Below are 19,747 nucleotides of genomic sequence, written 5' to 3'. Positions count from 1 at the left end.
ATTGGCAGGCTGGGTCTTTATGGACTCTACAGCCACAGCAGATGCTGCTCTAAAACAGACTGAAGCAAGACTTTCCAGGCGCAGATCCACGGTCTCGCGAGACTAACGGATGCCACCACCAAATGGATGAGCAGCAACATTACAAAATCATGAGAGGCATAGATAAAATGGACTGTAACAGTCTCCAGGGTAGGTGAGACCTAAACTAGGGAGCATAAGAACTAGGGGTGAGAAGTGAATGATTTAAAAGACACTTGAGTGGAAACTTTTCCACCCAGAGGCTGGTGTGCATACAGATCGTGCTGCCAGAAGAAATGTTGAGACAGGTACAATAGGATCATTTCAGAAGCACTTGAAGGATATGGCGTGCAGGGATATGGGCTGAATGCAGGAAATTTGGACTGAATGGTTCAATGAGACCATAGCTGGCATGGTCTCACTGGGCTGAATGGCCTGTATCGCTATTGCTCTGGAACTCTATTGGATGAGTGTCATCCGGCATCACACTGAGAAAACAATATTATAACATTATTAAAATTTTAGTAAATAAATACAAAATTGATAAAGAGAGTTAACTGAAATCATCGGGAAGCATATACATTTTTTAGTATACTGAAGTGAAATAGTTGAAAAATCTTCTTTTCTTCTTTGAAATCTTTGTTCTGCAATTCCCAATGAAGACAGTGGGTTCTTTGGATCCTACAATAGAACTGAGTGCCAATTTTCCAGCATAAAACTGTCACAACCAGCAGGACTGATCTCAGCAAAACTCCCAGAACATCCAGGAACTTACAGCTCATACACAAAAATTCCAGGACCTCCTACTATTTCAAGACCCAAATGTCAGAACTATTGGGAAAAGGCAATGCCACCTAGCTCCCTCTGTATTTTTCTAATTAACAATTTATAGCACTCCAATAATTTTCTCACTGCTGGCAAGAAGCTGACTGATCTGTAATTACTAAGTCTATCCTTTCCACTTTTTAAAAAATAAGCATACCACATCATCCAGAACCATGCCTATAGCCAGCAAGGACTGGAAAATGAAAGTCAGGCCTTCCAATATTTCCTCCTTTGGTTCTTTTAATAGCCTTGGATTTATTTCATTCAGACCTGGCATTTTATCTACTTTCAAAGCTAAATCCCTTCATATTTCCGCTCTCACTATGTTTATCTTTGTAAAATTTTTCACTTGTTCTCATTATATACTGCATCAACTCCCACGTCCCTGAAAACACAAAGTATTCACATTTGCACAAAGAATAGCCACATCTACCAGCTCAACAAACAGATGACTTCCCCAGAATCTAATTATTCTTTCCCTAATACCTTTTTTAAAAACATATTTTTAAAGTACTTTTTGTTTCTCTTGATTTTCCTTGCTATTATTTCACATCTCGCTGAGCTTCACTAATTTCCCTTTTAATTTCACCTCTGATCTTTCAATGCTTCACTATGCTTCTGAAGTATTCAGCTCTCAGTATCCGATAAGCTTCCCTTTTTTTTTGCCTTATCCTATCCTGCTTGCTTCTTGTCATCCATCAGGTTTTAGATTTTGGAGTTTCATTCTACTGCTTTGTATAAACATATTACCTCTGAACCCTCACTATCTCCTCCCACTGCTCTCATGCTGATTTACCTTTAAGTAGCTGTATCCAGTCCACTTCTGCTAAATCATATCTTAGTGTCGAAAATACTGCCATTTTCCCCAGTAGAGAACTTCAGTTAATTGCTTTCTCTCTTCCACCTTTTTATAAATAATGGAATGACATTTGCAATATTCTAATCCAGCAGCACAATTCATGAAACAAGAGTGCATTTGGAAGATTATAACTGTTGCAAGTAAAAATTTCTCACCTGCATTTTTTTTTATATATGCCTTTAATAGAAATGGTATCAAATTGGCTATATTACCTGACTAGTAATCCACAGGCCTGGCTAATGAACTGGCACAGATACCCAAACCATGGCTCCTGAGCTGCATTTGGCTCTTTGATGTGCTGTTTCCAGTGTTTCAGTGTTGCAGGACCTCTAATCTTTACATTATAACATGAAATACTATACTGCAGTAAAGCAACATAATATTGCTTTATAATATTCCCATTATATACCGCCAATGCTACATTAAAAAACAATTAATTATTTTTAAGTGTATCTTCCAGTGGCCACACATTTTAATTCCACGTCCCATTCCCATTCTGACATGTCTATCCATGGCCTCCTCTACTGTGAAGATGAAGCCACACTCAGGATGGAGGAACAACACCTTATATTCCGTCTGGGTAGCCTCCAACCTGATGGCATGAACATTGACTTCTCAAACTTCCGCTAATTTCCCACCTCCCCTTTGTACCCCATCTGTTATTTATTTATTTATTTATTTATTTCTCTCTCTCTCTCTCTCTCTCTCTCTCTCTCTCTCTCTCTCATAACAGCCAGTGTGTTAGACACTTTTGTCACTACCCAGTCCAACAAACTATCTACCTGCATTCATATACTGTACTCAGTGGCCACTTCATTAAATATTTCCTGTAAAGTGGCTACTGAGTGTATGTTCGTAGTCCTCTGCTGTTATAGCCCAGCCATCTCAACATTTGATGTGTTGTGCATTCAGAGATGCTCTTCTGCACACCACTGTTATAACATGTGGCTATTTGAGTTACTGGTCACCTTCTTGCCAGCTTGAACCAGTCTGGCCACTCTCCTCTGACCTCTTTCAAGGTGTTTTCACCCACAGACCTGCCGCTCAATGGATGTTATTTTTTTGCTTTTTTGTACCATTCTCTAGAGAGCTTTGTGCATGAAAATTCCAGAAGATCAGCAGTTTCTGAGATACTCAAACCACCCACTCTGCACCAACATCATTCCATGGTCAAAGTCATTTCAACCACATTTCTTTCCTATCCTGCTGTTTGATCTAAACAACAACTGAACCTCTTGACCATGTCTGCATGCTTTTAATCATTCAATTGCTGCTACATGATTGAATGATTAGGTATTTGCATTAATGAGCAGGTATACAGATGTACCTAATGGCATGGCTATTAAGTGCAGGTCTCTATGTTCTACAACACTCCAGGGCTCTGCTATTTACGATGGAAATTGTGTCCTGATTTAACTTCCCAAAATGTAACACTTCACACTTCTTCAAGTTAAATTCCATCTGTCATTCCTTTTGTCCACCTTTCGATTATCAATTTTTCGATTAATTTTCTTAACTGTCCACTATAGGACCAATTTTGGTATAATCTACAAATGTACTAACCATGCCAAATACATTTTCATCATATACTTTTATCATATACTTAGCACGTGGCCAAGTGGTTAAGACATTGGACTTGCGACCTGAAGGTCGTGAGTTCGAGCCCCAGACAAGACAACATGTGTTGTGTCCTTGAGCAAGGCACTTAATCACACATTGCTCTGCGACGACACTGATGCCAAGCTGTATGGGTTCTAATGCCCTTCCCTTGGACAAAAGGTGTCGTGGACAGGGGAGACTTGCAGCATGGGTAACTGCTGGTCTTCCATATAACCTTGCCCAGGCCTGCGCCCTGGAGAGTGAAGACTTTCCAGGCACAGATCCATGGTCTCGCAAGACTAATAGATGCCTTAGATATACTTACTGATCATGATACCTGCATTCTCTTCCAGATTGTTAATATGAATGATAAACAGTAGACCCAGCCCAGATCCTTGTGGCACACCACTGGACATAACCGTCCAACCTAAAAAATAGCCCTCCATTATCACCCTCTGGCTTCTAAAAACAAGGCAATTTTGTTTCAAACTGGCCAGCTCACTCTGGATCCTCTGAGTTCTGACCTTCCAGACCAGTCTGCCATGTAGGATCTTGTCAAAGGCCTCGCTAATGATCTACTATCCTACTCTCCTTAATCCCTTGGTTACCTCTTCAAAAAAAACTGAAGTTAATAAGACTAAATTTCCCTTGCACGAAGCCATGCTGATATATGTAACCAGTCCTTGTCTTTCCAAATGCAGGTAGATCCCGTTACTCAGAATCTCCTCCAGTAAATTTCCCATCTCTGATGTTAGGTTCACTGGCTTTAGATCCCTGGCTTGACCTTACAGCCCCACTTAAACACAGACACAATAGTTAGCCACCTTCCAATCTTCCAATACTTCACTCATGGGTAACAATAATACAAATACCTCTGCCAAGCCACAATAATTTCTCCCCTGGTTTCCCATAATATCCTGAGAACTTACAATTTTCCTATGTATCTGCTCCCACTGACTGTTGAGAAGCCTAAGGTATAATCCCATAAAAATGATTACATCTTTCTTATTGCTAAGCTCTACTCATATAGCCTGGTTAGACATACCCCTCTAAAATCTCCTCTAAATTCTCCTTGGTCATTAACACAATTGCCCGCACACCACTGTGTCTACTATGCTGGAAGCACTTGTATACAGAACATCCAGCTTCTGGTCCTGCACATCCTCCAAAACAACTAAAATACCACAATCCCATGTGCTAATTTATGCTCTGAGTTCATTTGGTTTATATTCAAAAGGTTCTAAGGTTCATTTATTATCAAAATATGTATCCATATACAACTCTGAAATTCATCTTCTCCAGATAGCCATGAAACAAAAGAAAGAACATAAAAGTCATCCAGAGAGAAACATCAACCCCCCCCACACACAAAACAGCAACACAATCATCAACCCCAAATACCTCTCCCTATGCACAGCAACATCTAACCGCAAAAAAAACCTCCCCACATCAAAAAACTAACAGAACTCAGCAGAACATCAACCCCAAAACCCCCTCCTCTCGTACAACAAAACAGAAAAAGAACAGATGATAAAAAAAAGTATATAAAAAGCATAAGTCTGGATGTGTCCACAGTCCATCAACGCAGAACTGTCCACAGTCCATCAACGCAGAACCACACTACATGTCAAGCTTCTAGCTTCTTGCATTAAAATAAATCCAGCTTAGCCTATCAGACTTACCTCGATATTTGCCTCAATTTTTTCATCTGATATATTACTACTCTGGGTCCTTTCCCCTGCCAGCCTAGTTTGAACCATTCCAAATAGCTCTAGCATATCTCCTTTCTATGATATTGGTACCCTTCCAGTTCAGGTGGAACCCATCCCTCTTGTACAAGTCATCTCCATCCTGGCAGCAGTCCCAATTCTCCTGCCTGAACCAGATCATCAGCCACACATTCATTTTCACTGAATTGTTGTTCACATCCTCACTAGTGGATGATATCGGGAGCCATGTAGAGATCACTGCAGATCTTTTAGAGAGGGGCAGGAAAACTATTTCTTCTTTGTTCCCAGAAATGAAGGTAAATGCATCTGCTTGATATGTGACAATTCACCTGCCCAATTCAATCAGGAGCAACAAGCAAAATTAACTTCAGCTGTAATACACTAAAGTGTTGCTGTCTCAAGCACAGAACCCAACCTCATAGAACATGTACCACAGGGGGATTGGCAAACATCAAGTTGACAGCAAGTTAATTAAATATATGCAGTAACTAGGTTAGCAAAATGTCGTTTTATTTAACAGAGACTGTATTCAGTGAAAATTTTAGAGGATTAGCGTACAACAATAGTTCTGTTTTTAATCGGATTGTTTGCGCATTTGCTGGGGGTGATGTGTCTACAGTAGGTATGTGGCTCTTGATTAATGGTGACTGTGAATGTGGCTCCAGTGTTACATAATTTTGGGTACAACTGAGCTGGAAAAATCCCACAATAGCAGCTGGAGAATTTAATTTTAGTTCTCTTAATCATCTCGAATAAATGGCATCCATAAAACTGTCGCATAGTCATCAAAAAACCATTAAGTTCACTTATGCTTTTATTTGGGGGGGGATAAATCTGATGCTGTCACCCAGTCTGACATATGCACGTGGCTCCAAAGCCAAGGCAACATGTTTGCCCGCCCAGCTCCCCTCGAAAACAGCACAGCAATTCACTGTGAAAAATGCAACCCCGCTATTCAAAAAAGGGAAGGTAAAATAAAGAGAGTAGTGAACTGGGCGCAACACAACATGGACACATCCCTTCCCACCATCAGTTGTATCTACAGGAGGCACTACCTCAAGCAGGTCCCCACTCTCCACTGCATGCTAGCTTCTCACAGCTGCCATCAGATAGGAGGTAGAGGAACCTGAAGTTCCACACCACCAGGTTCAAGAACAGCTACTTAACTTCAACCAGTCCGTTCTTGAATCAACCAGGGCAAACCTAATCACTAAAGTTTAGTCACACTATGACTACTTTGATCACAAAATGGAGGGAGATTGAAAACCTAGCTGAGTGGTGTCACAACCACAATCTCTCACTCAATGTCAGCAAGATCAAGGAGCCCGTTATTGAGTTCAGGAGAAGGAAACTGGAGGTCCGTGAGTCAGTCCTCATTGGGGTCAGAGGTGGAGAGTCAGCAACTTTAAATTCCTCAGTGGTTCAGAGGATCTGTCCTGGTGGCAGCCAGCAAGTGCATTATGAAGAAAGCACAGCAGCACCTCTACTTCCTTAAAGTTTGTGAAGATTCGGCATAACATCTAAAACTTTGACAAATTTGTACAGATGAATTGTTGAAAGTAGGTTGGCTACTTGCATCACAGACTGACATGAAATCACCAATTCCCTTGAGTGGAAAATCCTACAAATAGTTGTGGGTACAGCCAAGTCCAGCACGGGTAAAGCTTTCCCCCATCACTGAGTATACCTACAAGGAACCCTGTCACAAGAAAGCAACACCCGTCATCAGGGACCCCCACCACCTAGGCCATGCTCTCTTCTTGCTGTTGCCTTCAGCAGTCTCAGACCCTACACTACCGGGTCCAGGAACCATCAGGCTCGAACCAGTGTGGAAAATTTCTCTCAGCTTCACTCCACCCATCACCAAAGTATTCCTACAACCTCTAAACTCTCTTTCAGGAATTCTTCTTTTTATGCTCTCCATATTTATTGCTTCTTTATTACTTTTTTAAAAATCTTGTACTGTATTTGCAGTTTGCTGTCTTTTGCACGTTGGCTGTTTGTCTGTCCTGTAGGGGGCGGTCTTTCACTGATCCTGTTAAGTTTCTTGGATTTACTGTGTATGCCCACAAGAAAACGAATCTCAGCATTGTATATGGTGACATGTATGTACTTTGATAATAAATTTACTTTGTATTTTGAACCTTTGTTCTAATTGTGTTAATTAATATTTAATTAATGCTCTTTTCCTGAATAATCCACTAATTCAAAACCCACAAGTGATCAGAAATAATATTTACCACAATACCTTAGCTACAAGAGCAGGCTATGGCTGGGTAACATGTGACGATGACGCACTCTGCAACTTACCAAACTCGTCCACTGACAGATGATACAAGTCTAAAAGATGAGTGCCCACTGCCTGGATGAATACCACGTAATGAACATGAAGGCAGCTCAAATCCATCCAAGAACAAAAGTAACCTTCTTTACATGCACCTCATCCAATTCTCAGAGCATTCACTCGCCACATCATGGCAAACCACAGCTGTAGCATATAGCATCTACAAAGTACCATGCAGCAACTTAGAAAGCTCATTCCACAACAGCTACCCACCTCCAGCACTCACTTTCCAACACACATCCATCATCTTAAAGGACAACAGGAGCAAGCACACAAAAAAGCTGGCACCTTCAAGTTCCCCTCCTTCCACCCATTACTGTTACTTCACTTAGCTAAATTGGATCTCTCAGCCTAACACTACTGTAAGGACAGAAGCAGTTAAGGACCTTCTTAAGGTTAGAGATAAGCATTCCCATCCTATGAGAGAACTAAAAATAAGCTCTTCTTAATGATTTATTTTTAGTTTTCCTTATCATGGTGAACCTGTAGATTTCAGCTGATGCTATGTCAGTGAATATATTCAGGAAGGAGGTAAATGATTTTTAATAGGATTAAGAGATATGAGGAGAAGTCAGGAATAGAATAAATGATTAGCTAGCATCATGTTGAATGGCCAGGTTGGCCCTATGGGCTGAACAGCCTATTCCTGCTCATATTCTCTGTTGTTACTTCATATTGCTAGCATTTTGCTTTTTACCTCTGCTGTGAAGGCAAATGTGCAGCATTGATTTTAAACACCTTTGATTGTTCATTAATGAATCACCTGTTGGTTTTTAATGGTCCCATATTCCTCTTAGCTGCATGTCTTCTTTTGGAGTAATAATGAAATCTACTACTGGCAGCCTTGCTACTCTTGTCAATTTTGTTTTCCTTTCGCGTAGCTTTCAACTGTTTATCCTGTTGAAGTATTTCTAGACTGCTAGGTGCCTGCTTTGCATGGTCTTTCCCTTTTAATCCCAACTGCGTGACATGATTTGCTGGCCACAGGTATGTCAGAAATAGAAGCCAGTGATCAGTGTATTAGCCCTCAGATCTGCTCCACTGTCCAAGGAAGATTATGCAGGTCCTGTGCATAATCCAAGGTACACACTCAGAGATTCAGGAACAGCTTCTTCTCCTCTGCCATCTAATTCCTAAATTGAGATTGAACCCATGAACATGACCTTCACTTTTCTATATATTATCTGTTTTGCACTATTTTTACTCCAACTATTCAATATACATATATACGTACTGTAATTGATTTACTTGTTTAATTTTTCCCTTCTATATTATTATGTATTGTATTGTACTGTTGCTGTTCAGTTAACAAATTTCACAACACATACCGGTGATAATAAACTTGATTCTGATACTGACCACTTTTCTGACTAATCCTCATTTTGCTTATTTCCTTAGTGGCACAAAATCAATGGATTTCTAACTTAAATTTACTTAACAATTCAGCATCCACCTCTACCAAAGTATTCCAAAGATTAACGTAAGTAAAGAAATCCCAAGCAACCAGTTTCTGGGAAACTTCAAGTCACTACCCCTTTTCTTTCTTTCCAAGCAGATGGCTCTTCCTTTCAATTTCAACTTGTTTCTATTTTCCTCTTTTATTTCTAACCATCAGCTGTTAAAGTAATTGTTACCTTGACAACTTTGGTCTCCACCCTTTCACAGACCTCCGTTCTCTCCACCCATCTCCTTCTCTGCACATTAACAGGCTTATTTTCTCACTTTTCCAGTTCTGAAGAAGAGTTCTTGAGCTGAAAGGTCGATTCTGTTTCTCTCCCTAAGGGTCTTCCCCGAGCTGCTGTATCCCGCCAGCATTTTCTGATTTGTCTCAGATTTCCAGAATTTCCAGTGATTCTGATCTAAGTACAGTGGATTCTGGTTAATTGGGACACATCAGGCCAAGTATGTTTTGACCCAGTTAAGTGGATGCCCCAAATAGCCGAAGTATCATGGAAATAGTTAAAACAATATAAAAAGACAAACTACCATTTAACTGTGTAACAATTTATGATTTTAAATGAAATACAGAACAAATTAGAACACTATCAATACCTCTTCAGTACTATAAAACTGGATATAAGTTCCTAATAGTTATCAACAGGGGAAGTTATCTGCTGTGTTCTGATTAACTGTAAACTCCTAGTGAGATAATGGACTGCTTATATACAATGATATTGATGATTGAATCCTCCAAATCATCATTTTTATTGTAACATACAAAATGATTGTCGATACCTTCAAATTCTTTGTAATTCCTAACTTGTTGAAATTGTGAAATCATTTCATTTTCACTCCCAGCCGTTTCTGGCATCTCTAAGCCTGAATGCTAGAAACCACCGTGAGCAGAGCAGTTCTGAATTGTCTTACTGCTTACTTCTCACCAAGTACCAGTAACAAAAATCACTGTTTTTTGAACACAAACACCCACAACTGACCTTACTTAAAAAATGATTCCTCTAAGCAGAGTGAGGTGTCTACTAGCCACACACGTGTACGCGACTGATGCTGGATAGAAACTGTTTGGAAATGATCTCCTGCCCGAATTTAGCAGCCAAGTGTCCAAATAAACAAAGGAATTTACGGCTATATTCTTGATTTAGTTTTTATTCTTTAAGAGTTGTCCCAAATAAATGGCTGCCCCAATTAACCAATGGCCCAATAAGTGGAATCCATTGTATATCTCTTCCTTAGTATGGAGATGAAGCCCATTCAAGAGTTTGATAAAGCTGTCTATGAGCCTGTTACTATGTGCTTCCAAGCTTTTGAATATTTGGCCCGATGGGAGAAGGGAGAAGAGAAAATGTCCAAGGTGGGTGAGGTCTTTGATTATGTTGGCTGTTTTACTGAGGCAACAAGGAGTACAGCCAGTGTTCCTGTGATGTGCTGAGCTCTGTTCACAACTCTGTGCGCTTTCTTGATGATGCTATCACCTAGGAACACAAAGCTCTCCATCCTCTCGACTGCAACACCTTTGATGTAGACATAAGCACGTGCACCACCTCCTTTCTGAAGTCAATGAAGTTTTTTATTTTGTTGACATTGCGGGAAAGGTTGTTGTCATGATATCATTTAACTGAGCTCCTTACCTCTTTCCTGTACTCTGACTCATCGCTGTTTGAGATGCATCCCACTATAGTGTTATCACCTCCAAACTTGTAGATGGAGTTAGAGCACAATCTGGTCACACAGTCATGAGTAGAGTAGGAGGCTGAAGACAACCTTGTGGAGCATTAGTGCTGAGAATAAGTGCTGCAGCCTATCCTTATTGACTGCAGACTGTTGGTCGAATGTCAAGGATTCAGTTACAGAAGGAGGCATTGACTCACAGGGTCCAGAATTTGTTTGGAATAAACAATAGTCTGATGTAGGTGTCTTTACTGTCCAGATGAGTGTAGGGGCAGGGAAATGGCGAACACCGTAGACCTGCTTTGGTGGTAGGCAAATTGCAGTGGGTCAAGGTTGTCCAGAAGGCTGGAGTTGATGTGTGCCATGACCAGCCTCTTAAGGCATTTCATGATGCACTAGGCAACAGGTTAAGACACAGTATCTTGTTTATATTGGATACTGGGATGATAGTGGTCTTCTTAAAGCAGGAGGGAACAACAGCCTGAAAATGTCAGAAAGTATCCTGCTAGCTAATCCACCCAGGAACCAAGAACATGTCAGGGGACACCGTCTGAGATTGATGCTTTCTGCAGCTTCTTGTATTGATCTTTCAAGAATCACTAGATTCTGGAATGCTTCTGAAGGACTGGAAAGTTGGAAATGTCACTCCACTCTCTGAGAAGGGAGGGAGGTGGAAGAAAGGAAATTAGTCTGACGTCAATGGCTGTGAAGATGTTAGTGCCTATTATTAAGGATGAGTTTTCGGGGTACTTGCAGGCACATGATAAAATAGGCCAAAGTCAGCATGGTTTCCTTAAGGGAAAGTATTGCCTGACAAATCCGTTGGAAATCTTTAAGGAAATAACAGGCAGTATAGACAAAGGAGGGTTTATGAATGTTATTTTGGATTTTCAGAAGGCCTTTAACAAGGTGCTACATATGATGCTGCTTTACAAGAGCCCATGGTATTACAGGAAAGATACCAACATGGATAGAAGATTGGCTGACCGGCAGGAGGCAAATAGTGGGAATAAAGGGGGCCTTTTCTGGTCGGCTGTGGGTGACGAGTGTTGCTCTGCAGGGTTTGGTATTGGGACAGGCAGCTTTGATGGTTGCACAGCAATGGCCGATAGCTTTGTGGCAAAGTTTACAGATGATACGAAGATAGATGGAGGGGCAGGTAGTGTTAAGGAAGCAGGGTGTCTGCGGAAGGACTTTAGGAGAATGGGCAAAGAAGTGGCAGATGGAATATACTGTAGGGAAGTATACGTTCATGCACTTCAGTAGGCTTAGATGTTCTATAAATGGGGAGAAAATCAGATGTGCAAAGGGACATGGGAGTCCTTGTGCTCGATTCCCTAAAGATTAACTCGCAGGTTGAGTCAGTAGCAAGCAAAGGAAATGCAATGTTAGCATTTATTTCAAGAGGATTAGAACTTAAGAGAAAGGATGTAATGCTGAGGCTTTATAAGGCACTTGTCATTCTGCACTTGGAGTATCACGAGCAGTTTTGGGCCCCACATTTAAGATAAGATGTACTGGCTCTGGAGAAGGCCCAAAGGAAGTTCACGGGAATGATTCTGGGCACGAAGGATTTAAGTAGTGAGGAGCATTTGATGGCTCTGGGTCTGTACTCACTGGAGATTAGAACAATAAGTGGGAAGGGATCTCATTGAGACCTATCAAATGTTGAAAGGTCTAGATAGAGTGGATTTGGAGAGGATGTTTCCTATATTGGGGGAGTCTAGGACCAGAGCGCACAGTCCTAGAATACGAGGACATTCACCTAGAACAGAGATAAGGAGGAATTTCTTTAGTTAGAGCGTGTTGCCTGGCTTCATTTTGCAACCTGTTACAGTATGTAAGCCCTGCAACAGCTGATGGCTGATCTGGGACTCATTTGGACTGGTACTATTCTTTATCATCTCTGATAGATTGATAGAGGTCATATCTTGATTCCTTGTAGAGATCGGAGTCACCTGATTTGAATGCTGCATACCTAGACTTCAGAAGAGTTTGGATCTTCCAGTTCATCCATGTTTTCCCATTTGGGAACACCTGGATTGTCTTCTTTAGTATCCAGTCCTCAACACATTACCTGATCAAATCTATGATGACAGTGACATCCCCACTTAGGCTGGCAGTTGAGTCTTTGAACATGGTACGTAGAAACTCATCTGTTTCCTCAGACCAGCACTATATGACTATCTGTACAGGATTCATCATTTGAGTTTCTGTTTGTATACAGGGAGTAGCAGCTTAGCCTGGTGATCTGATTTACCAAAGGGTGGATGGGTGATGGTTCTGTAGGCATCTTTGACGCTTGCATAGCAATGGTCGAGAGTGTGGCTCTCTTTCAAGTTCGCCCAGTTTAAGTCACTAGCAATGATGAAAGGGGCCTCTGGTTATCCTGTTTCAAAGCTGTTGACCACAGATTATACTTCACTGAGTGCAGAATTTGTGTTTAACTGAGGTAGGATGTGGACTGCCATCAGGGTAGCTGAAGTGAATTCTCTTGACAGACAGTATGGGCGACACTTCACCGCTGGACATTTCAACTTATGCGAGCAGGAGCTCACCCAAACCATCAAGTCCGAGCACCATGAGGAGTTAAGAAGACCCCTCTGCCCAGACCTTTCATGTAAGGACTATCAGTGTCATATCCTATTAAATGTTTTGATTCTCCCTCATCTACCCTGCGTGTATTACCCTCAGACATCTCTTAACTACACAGGTGCCTTGGTAGCATACTGGTTAGCGTGACACTATTACAGCTCGGGAATTTCCGGAGTTCAGGGTCCAATTCAAGCACCGCTCTGTAAGGAATTTCTATACATCCTTCTCACGGAATGCACGGCTTTTCCCAGGGTGCTCCAGCTTCCTCCTACAGTCCAACGACATGCTGGGTAGGTTAATTGGTCAGTGTAAATTGTCCCATGATTAGGTTAGAGTTAATCAGGGTTGTGGGGCTGTTGGGGCAACAGGGCTCAAAGGGCTGGAAAGGCCTACTCTGTGCTGTATTGTGAAATAAATACTGTAATGGCTCTGACAGCATTGTGCCACTCTATCACAGACATTACCTTTGTGCTTTCCATCCTGCAACTTTATAAAAAAACTGTCATATAAAACTGTTTATAAAAATTTGTTCCAACTTTCATTTCATAGAATCAGGTTGATACTGCCGAATTATATCATGATTTTCAAAATGCTCTGTTATCACTTTCCTCATAATTGATTCTACCATTCTGGCAACAAGTGATTTCAGTTTAACTGATTTTGGTGTTTTTCTTTCCTTTCTGTACTAGTCTTGTATTTGCTCCTTTCAATCTACTGTAACAATTCCAAAATTGTGTGCATTTCAGAATATTGTCTCAATGGCATCCGATATCTTTACAGCCAATTGTTCTAGAAACCAGAAATGCAAGATATCAGATTCAAGGAATTGGCTTAGTTGTGTATACCTTAATTTCTCCTGTACTTTCTCTTCAATGACATCACTGATTTTGAATTCCTGTCATTAGATGCTCAGTTCTCCTGCAACATTCAATGTCTTCCAAAGTGAGGTAAAAGAAAAAAATGATCAATATCTTATTTATTTTGTTATTCCACAATATAATCTTTTTGTGTTTTCCTCTGTGGGGTGGCATTTAGTTTTTGCTATTCCCTTTTTACATAAATTACAAACTCTTAAAATTGTTTTTAAAATTATTTATTTCTAATTTACTCCAATTTTCTCCCTTCTTTCCCTTTTATCAAAACATGATTGCCTAATTACACTAAAGAAGCTTTGCAGTCTCTGGTTGCCTTTGCTAAATACATTTGAGAATTTCAACAACTGCACATTCAGTTACATTATGACTCTTACAGATATGGTGGATTATAATGCTGGCATGCATACTAAGTGAATGAATGGTAACTTTCTTAAGTGTATGAACTGGTGGGGAAAGGAAAAATAAGAAAATGATGACTAATGGCCTGCAGGCTGTCAATACATACGTACCACTGCTTTGGACTGACTGTTTCAGGGCTCAAGGTACTATGTACAATTTGAATTGACATGGCATGTTACTTAATAAATACATTCTATAAGAAAGATGATTAAACATGGATAGCACGTTCAAGAAGCCCTGATTGTGAACCTCCTCTGGAACTGAATCATCTATCATCTCTAGCATCTTCATAGTCCACATTTACAGGAGAAACTGCAATGTCCCAGTGAGAGTTAGTGCATTTAATGAAGAGTTTAGACACCTAGAAACATAAGACCATAGATCATAAAACATTGGAGCAGAATTAGCCCATTTGGCCCATAGAGTCTGCTCCACCATTTGATCATTGCTGACCAACTTCCCTTTCAAACCCGTTCTCCTGCCTTCTCCCTGTAATTTTTCATGCTCTGACTCATCAGGAATCTGTCAACCACTGTCTTACATACACCTAATGACCTGGCCTCCAAAGCTGCCTGTGGCAATACGTTCCACAAATTCACCACCCTCTGGCTAAAGAAATTCCTCCTCATCTCTGTTCTAAATGGACACCCCTCTATTCTGAGGTTGTGCTGTCTGATCCTAGACATAGGATCCACAATAAGAAACATCCTCTCTACATCCATTCTATCGAGGCCTTTCGACATTTGAAAACGGAGTCTAGAATCAAACAGCACAACCTCAGAATAGAGGGCGTCCATTTAGAAAAGAGATGAGGAGGAATTTCTTTAGCCAAAGCGTAATGAATCTGTGGAATTCATTGCCACAGGCAGCTTTGGTCATTGGGTGTAGTTAAGACAGTGCCTGATAGATTCATGATCATTCAGGGCGTGAAATGTTATGGGCAGAAGGCAGGAGAATGGGGTTGAGATCCCTTCTCATTCTTCTAAATTCCAGTGAGTTCAGGCTCAAACCCATCAAACACTCCTCAGATGATGTCTTTCATTTCCAAAATCATTTTCGTGAACCTTCTTTGAAACCTCTCCAACAATAGCACATCCTTTCTTGGATAAGGAGCACAAAACTGCTGGCAATACTCCAAAATGAAGGACCAGTGCCTTATAAAGCCTAGCATTACATCTTTATTTTTATATTCTAGTCCACTCAAAATGAATGCTAACATTGCATTTGCCTTCCTAACCACAAACTCAATCTGCAAGTTAATCTTTAGGGAATCCTGTACAAGGACTTGCAAGTCCCTTTGCAGCTCAGATTTTTGAATTTTCTCCCTGGTTAGAAAACAGACTATACTTTTATTCCTTCTACCAAAGTGCATGACCATACACTTCCTTACACTATATTCCATCTGCCACTTCTTTGCCCATTCTCCCAATCTGTCCAAGTCCTTCTGCAGCCTCCCTGCTTCCTCAACACTACCTGCCCCTCCACCTATCTTTGTATCGGATGCAAACTTGGACACAAAGCCATCAATTCCTTCATCCAAATCATTGACACACAACACAGAAAGAAGTGGTTCCAGCACCGACCCCAGTAGAGCACCACTCGTCACTGGCAGCCAATCAGAAAAGGCTCCCTTTTTCCCACTCTTTGCTTCCTGCCAATCAGCCAATACTGTATCCATACAAATATCTATTCTGTAACACCATGGGCTCTTTCTTGTTAAGCAGCCTCATGTGCGACACCTTGTCAAAGGCCTTCTGAAAAACCAGTGTAATTCCTTCAAAGAATTCCAACAGATTTGGCAGGCAAGATGTTCCCTTAAGGAAACTTTGCTGACTTTGGCCATTTTTATTATGTGCTTCCAAGTACACTGAAACCTCATGCTGAACAATCCACTCCAACATCTTTCCAGCCACTAAGGACAGGCTAACTGGTCTATAATTTCCTTTCTTCTGCCTCTCTCCCTTCTTGAAGAGTGGAGTGGCATTTGCAATTTTTCATTCCTGCTGAACCATGCCAGAATCTAGTGATTCTTGAAAGACCATTACTAGTGCCTTCAATCTCTTCAGCTACCTCTTTCAGAGCCCTGGGGTGTAGTCCATCTGATCCAGGTGACTTATCTGCCTTCAGAACTTCCAATGTCCCAAGCACCTTCTCCCTAGAAAATGCAGCTGCACTCACTTCTACCCCCAACACTCACAAACAATTCTTATCAAACTATTGTGAAAAAGTTATACCTACAAAGACATTCCTTTTCTCCCATTAGAACTAGAAATGCTTTAAAATGCGGTCAAAATTCCAAATTCAGCAAAGGAATAGGGGCGCACTGGCGAGCGCAGCGGTTAGTGTAATGCTATCACAGAGCCAGTGACCTGGGTTCACTTCTGCTGCTGGCTGTAAGGATTTTGTACATTCTCCCCGTGATTGCATGGGTTTCCTCTGGGTCCTCTAACTTCCTCCCACAGTCCACATACAGATGAATAGGTAGGTTAACTTGGTCACAAGGGTGTAATTGGGTCATTCAGTCTCATTGGGCTGAAGGGCTATTATCATGCTGTATCTCTAAATGTTAAAAAACCTAAAAATTCTATAACTTCTGCACAACAAGGGATCTTGCCTTTTGCCAATTTGATTAGCTCTTCCTTTGACCACTTTCCCACCAAAATAGTGAAAAAGTAAGTCAATTTGAATTTTAAAATCCAAACAATTAAAAATAGAAACCGCTATTCAGGCTTATTGTTAATATTTTTTCCTGTTTTACACTGCTCCCAAATTTCCATCAACTTACATTGAATGTCCATTTATTAGGTCAATTTCTTTCACGTGTAAGGATACAGCTCCAAATTTGATCATAGTGGAGAACAAGATGTGTACAAGGCTGCAGGAATGTGAAGCACCAATTTGACATCCAAATTTTGGGTCTGGAAATGCTCAGCTATGCCTTTATCTAATTGGGTGATGCTCACTCAATGTCTTGCAGTGCCCTGTGATCACAATATCCCTATTGTTAAATGGAGAATTCATTTTCATTATAGAAACTTGTATTAAAGTAACATACAAGTTTCTATAGTTTGCCCCAGAGCAGCTCTACAGAAAGTAAGTGGATGCTGGACATGAGTACTAGGCAATTGGAAGGGAACTGGGGGCTGATAAGTGGAAGCAAAAAACCATAAGGCATTGGAGCAGAATTATGCCATTCTGTCTATTTCGCCATTCCATCATGGTTGCTTTATTATTCCTCCCAACCCCATTCTCCTGCTATCTCCCTGCAATCTTTTACGTCCTTACTGAATAAGAACCTATCAACCTCTGCTTCAATACACCCAATGACTTGGTCTCCACAGCCGTCCATGACAATGAATTCAACAGACTCAGCATTTCTGGCTAAATAAATTCCTCCTTATCTCAGGTCTAAATAGACATCCTTCTATTCTGAGGGTGTGCCCTCTCGCCCTAGACTCACCCACTATTGAAAACATTCTCTTCAATTCCATTCTATCTCGGGTCTTTCAATATTCAATAGGTTTCAATAAGATTTCTTCTAAGTTCCAGTAAGTACAGGTCCAGAGCAATCAAATGCTCCTCGTATATTCACTGTGACTGAAAAGATAAGGCTTCCAAGAGAGATGTAGCATGAGGAACTAAAAGGAAAAAATCCCATGGAAGACTTGTCATGTAATGGGAAGAAGGCAAACAAATGGGAGCCATGGTATTATAAATCATAGACAGTGATAAAGGGCTGGGGAATTAAACAAAACAGCACAGTGAATTACATATATCTTCAGCATTTAGAGATTAATGAAGAATCCTAATTTCAAGTTTCAATGTGCTTCTTCACCCTACCATCAAAAGCATTTGTGACTCAGCTTATTCAACATAAGACAAATTCTAATTTATTCTTGGCTTAATGGAGATGAATGACAACCATGCCTGGAATAAGAAGGCAAACTGATGTAAGATATAGAGAAGATTAAAATAAATTGTGAAGGGGAAACTGGGTCACTATTTTTGATATGACAAATGTCATTTGCAAGAAATTTCCTGTATTTGTAGTGTTGCTTTTTCACTTCATGAACTCTGGAAATACATCAAGTCTTATATTGCTGATCCTATTAAGTTGAAAAGCAATGCAGTACAATTCTAGTAATTTCCAAACTGTATTTTTAAAACCATGAAAAACTTTTGTTTGCAAATGAGAGGCATGAGTAAGGATACTTTTGATTGCTTTTTCATTCCCATCAGTTAATAGAACTTCTTTGACATCTGCAGAAATAGCAACCTGCAAAAAAAATAGCATTGAACGATGAGCAAATATGCTTGTCTTGTGCAGAAGTGAAGACAGAACTGACAAGCCTTCAGTATCATGCTTCTTCACCTATTTCTTAGTAACAATCTTCAATCTTTTTTCATTTTATGTCTGCATTATTTTAATCATTCAATCAAATCAGTCAATACTTTTATCATTCCATTTGCGGGAGCCTCTATCTTGCTATCATTCTGTTCAGTAATTGGATTGTGACAGTGGATGATGGTATTCTGAGAGGCTTTCATTTGCAGCCTTCTGTTTATCTAGTACAGCCATCATACTAGGCTGTCACTCTGCCTTTCAGCCTGCCTCTGTCTGTCCGCCTGATGTCCTTCACATAACTTTGTATTGGAGGCGTATGGCTTTGTAAGGGTAGTGTGTGCATGTATGTGCACACGTGAATTCACGAGAGTGAGAGGATAAGTGAAAGTGTGAGCAAGGGTATGATCGGGAGTGAATGCGAGTGAGCCCGCAAGTGAGTGCATGAGCTCAACGACATGAAGGGATAAATACGAATGAACAAACACACGTACGAGAATGGGTGGGAGAGTAAGTACTGGAGTAGCTCAGCCGGAGGATGGAGCAAAGCAGCACAAAACCACTACAAAGAGGGAAGGAGAACAGCCAAAGGGTGTAGCACACATTGGTACCAACAGCACAGCTAGAAAGAGGGATGACGGATGCAGAGTGAGTTCAAGGAGTTAGGCGGAAGGTTAAAAACAGGATATTCAGGGATGCAAATTTAGAATTACTCCCTGTGCCACAAGCTAATGAGGGTAAAAACAAGAAGACATGGCAGATAAAAGCAAGACCAAAGAGTTCTATGGGGGGGATGGCATACGGTACTTGGAAAACTGGGATCACTCCCGGGACAAATGTAATCTGCTTAATAAAAATGGGAGGTAAAGGGGGACCAGGAAGATTTGCTCACGCTACTCAGGAGGGATTGAATTAATCTGACAGGGGTTAGGAAGCATCACAACAGCGCAGCAGATAGAGTGAATGACTAAAGCAGAGATAAAATTGGGGGCCAGGGTAGTGTAGCAGTTAACACAACACTATCACAGCTTGGGG

General features: G+C 40.8%; 1 protein-coding gene across 3 annotated transcripts in view; it reads right to left on the bottom strand.

Moving 5' to 3' along the window:
* The window catches only part of camkmt (calmodulin-lysine N-methyltransferase), a 374,714-nt gene that overhangs the window by 71,513 nt on the left and 283,454 nt on the right, over nt 1-19,747 (bottom strand). For 2 of the 3 annotated variants that reach the window (XM_072264993.1, XM_072264991.1), the window contains exon 6: nt 18,583-18,646. The exons of the other annotated variant lie outside the window; for it this stretch is intronic. In XM_072264993.1, the coding sequence (XP_072121094.1) occupies nt 18,583-18,646 (64 nt within the window). The remainder of the gene's footprint in view (nt 1-18,582; nt 18,647-19,747) is intronic. 3 annotated transcript variants of the gene reach the window in all.

This window comes from Mobula birostris, chromosome 8 (assembly GCF_030028105.1).
Source record: "Mobula birostris isolate sMobBir1 chromosome 8, sMobBir1.hap1, whole genome shotgun sequence".
NCBI classification, from domain to species: Eukaryota; Metazoa; Chordata; class Chondrichthyes; order Myliobatiformes; family Myliobatidae; genus Mobula; species Mobula birostris.
The sequence above is the reverse complement of the archived record's forward strand: the minus strand, read 5'-3'. Positions and strand labels throughout refer to the sequence as shown.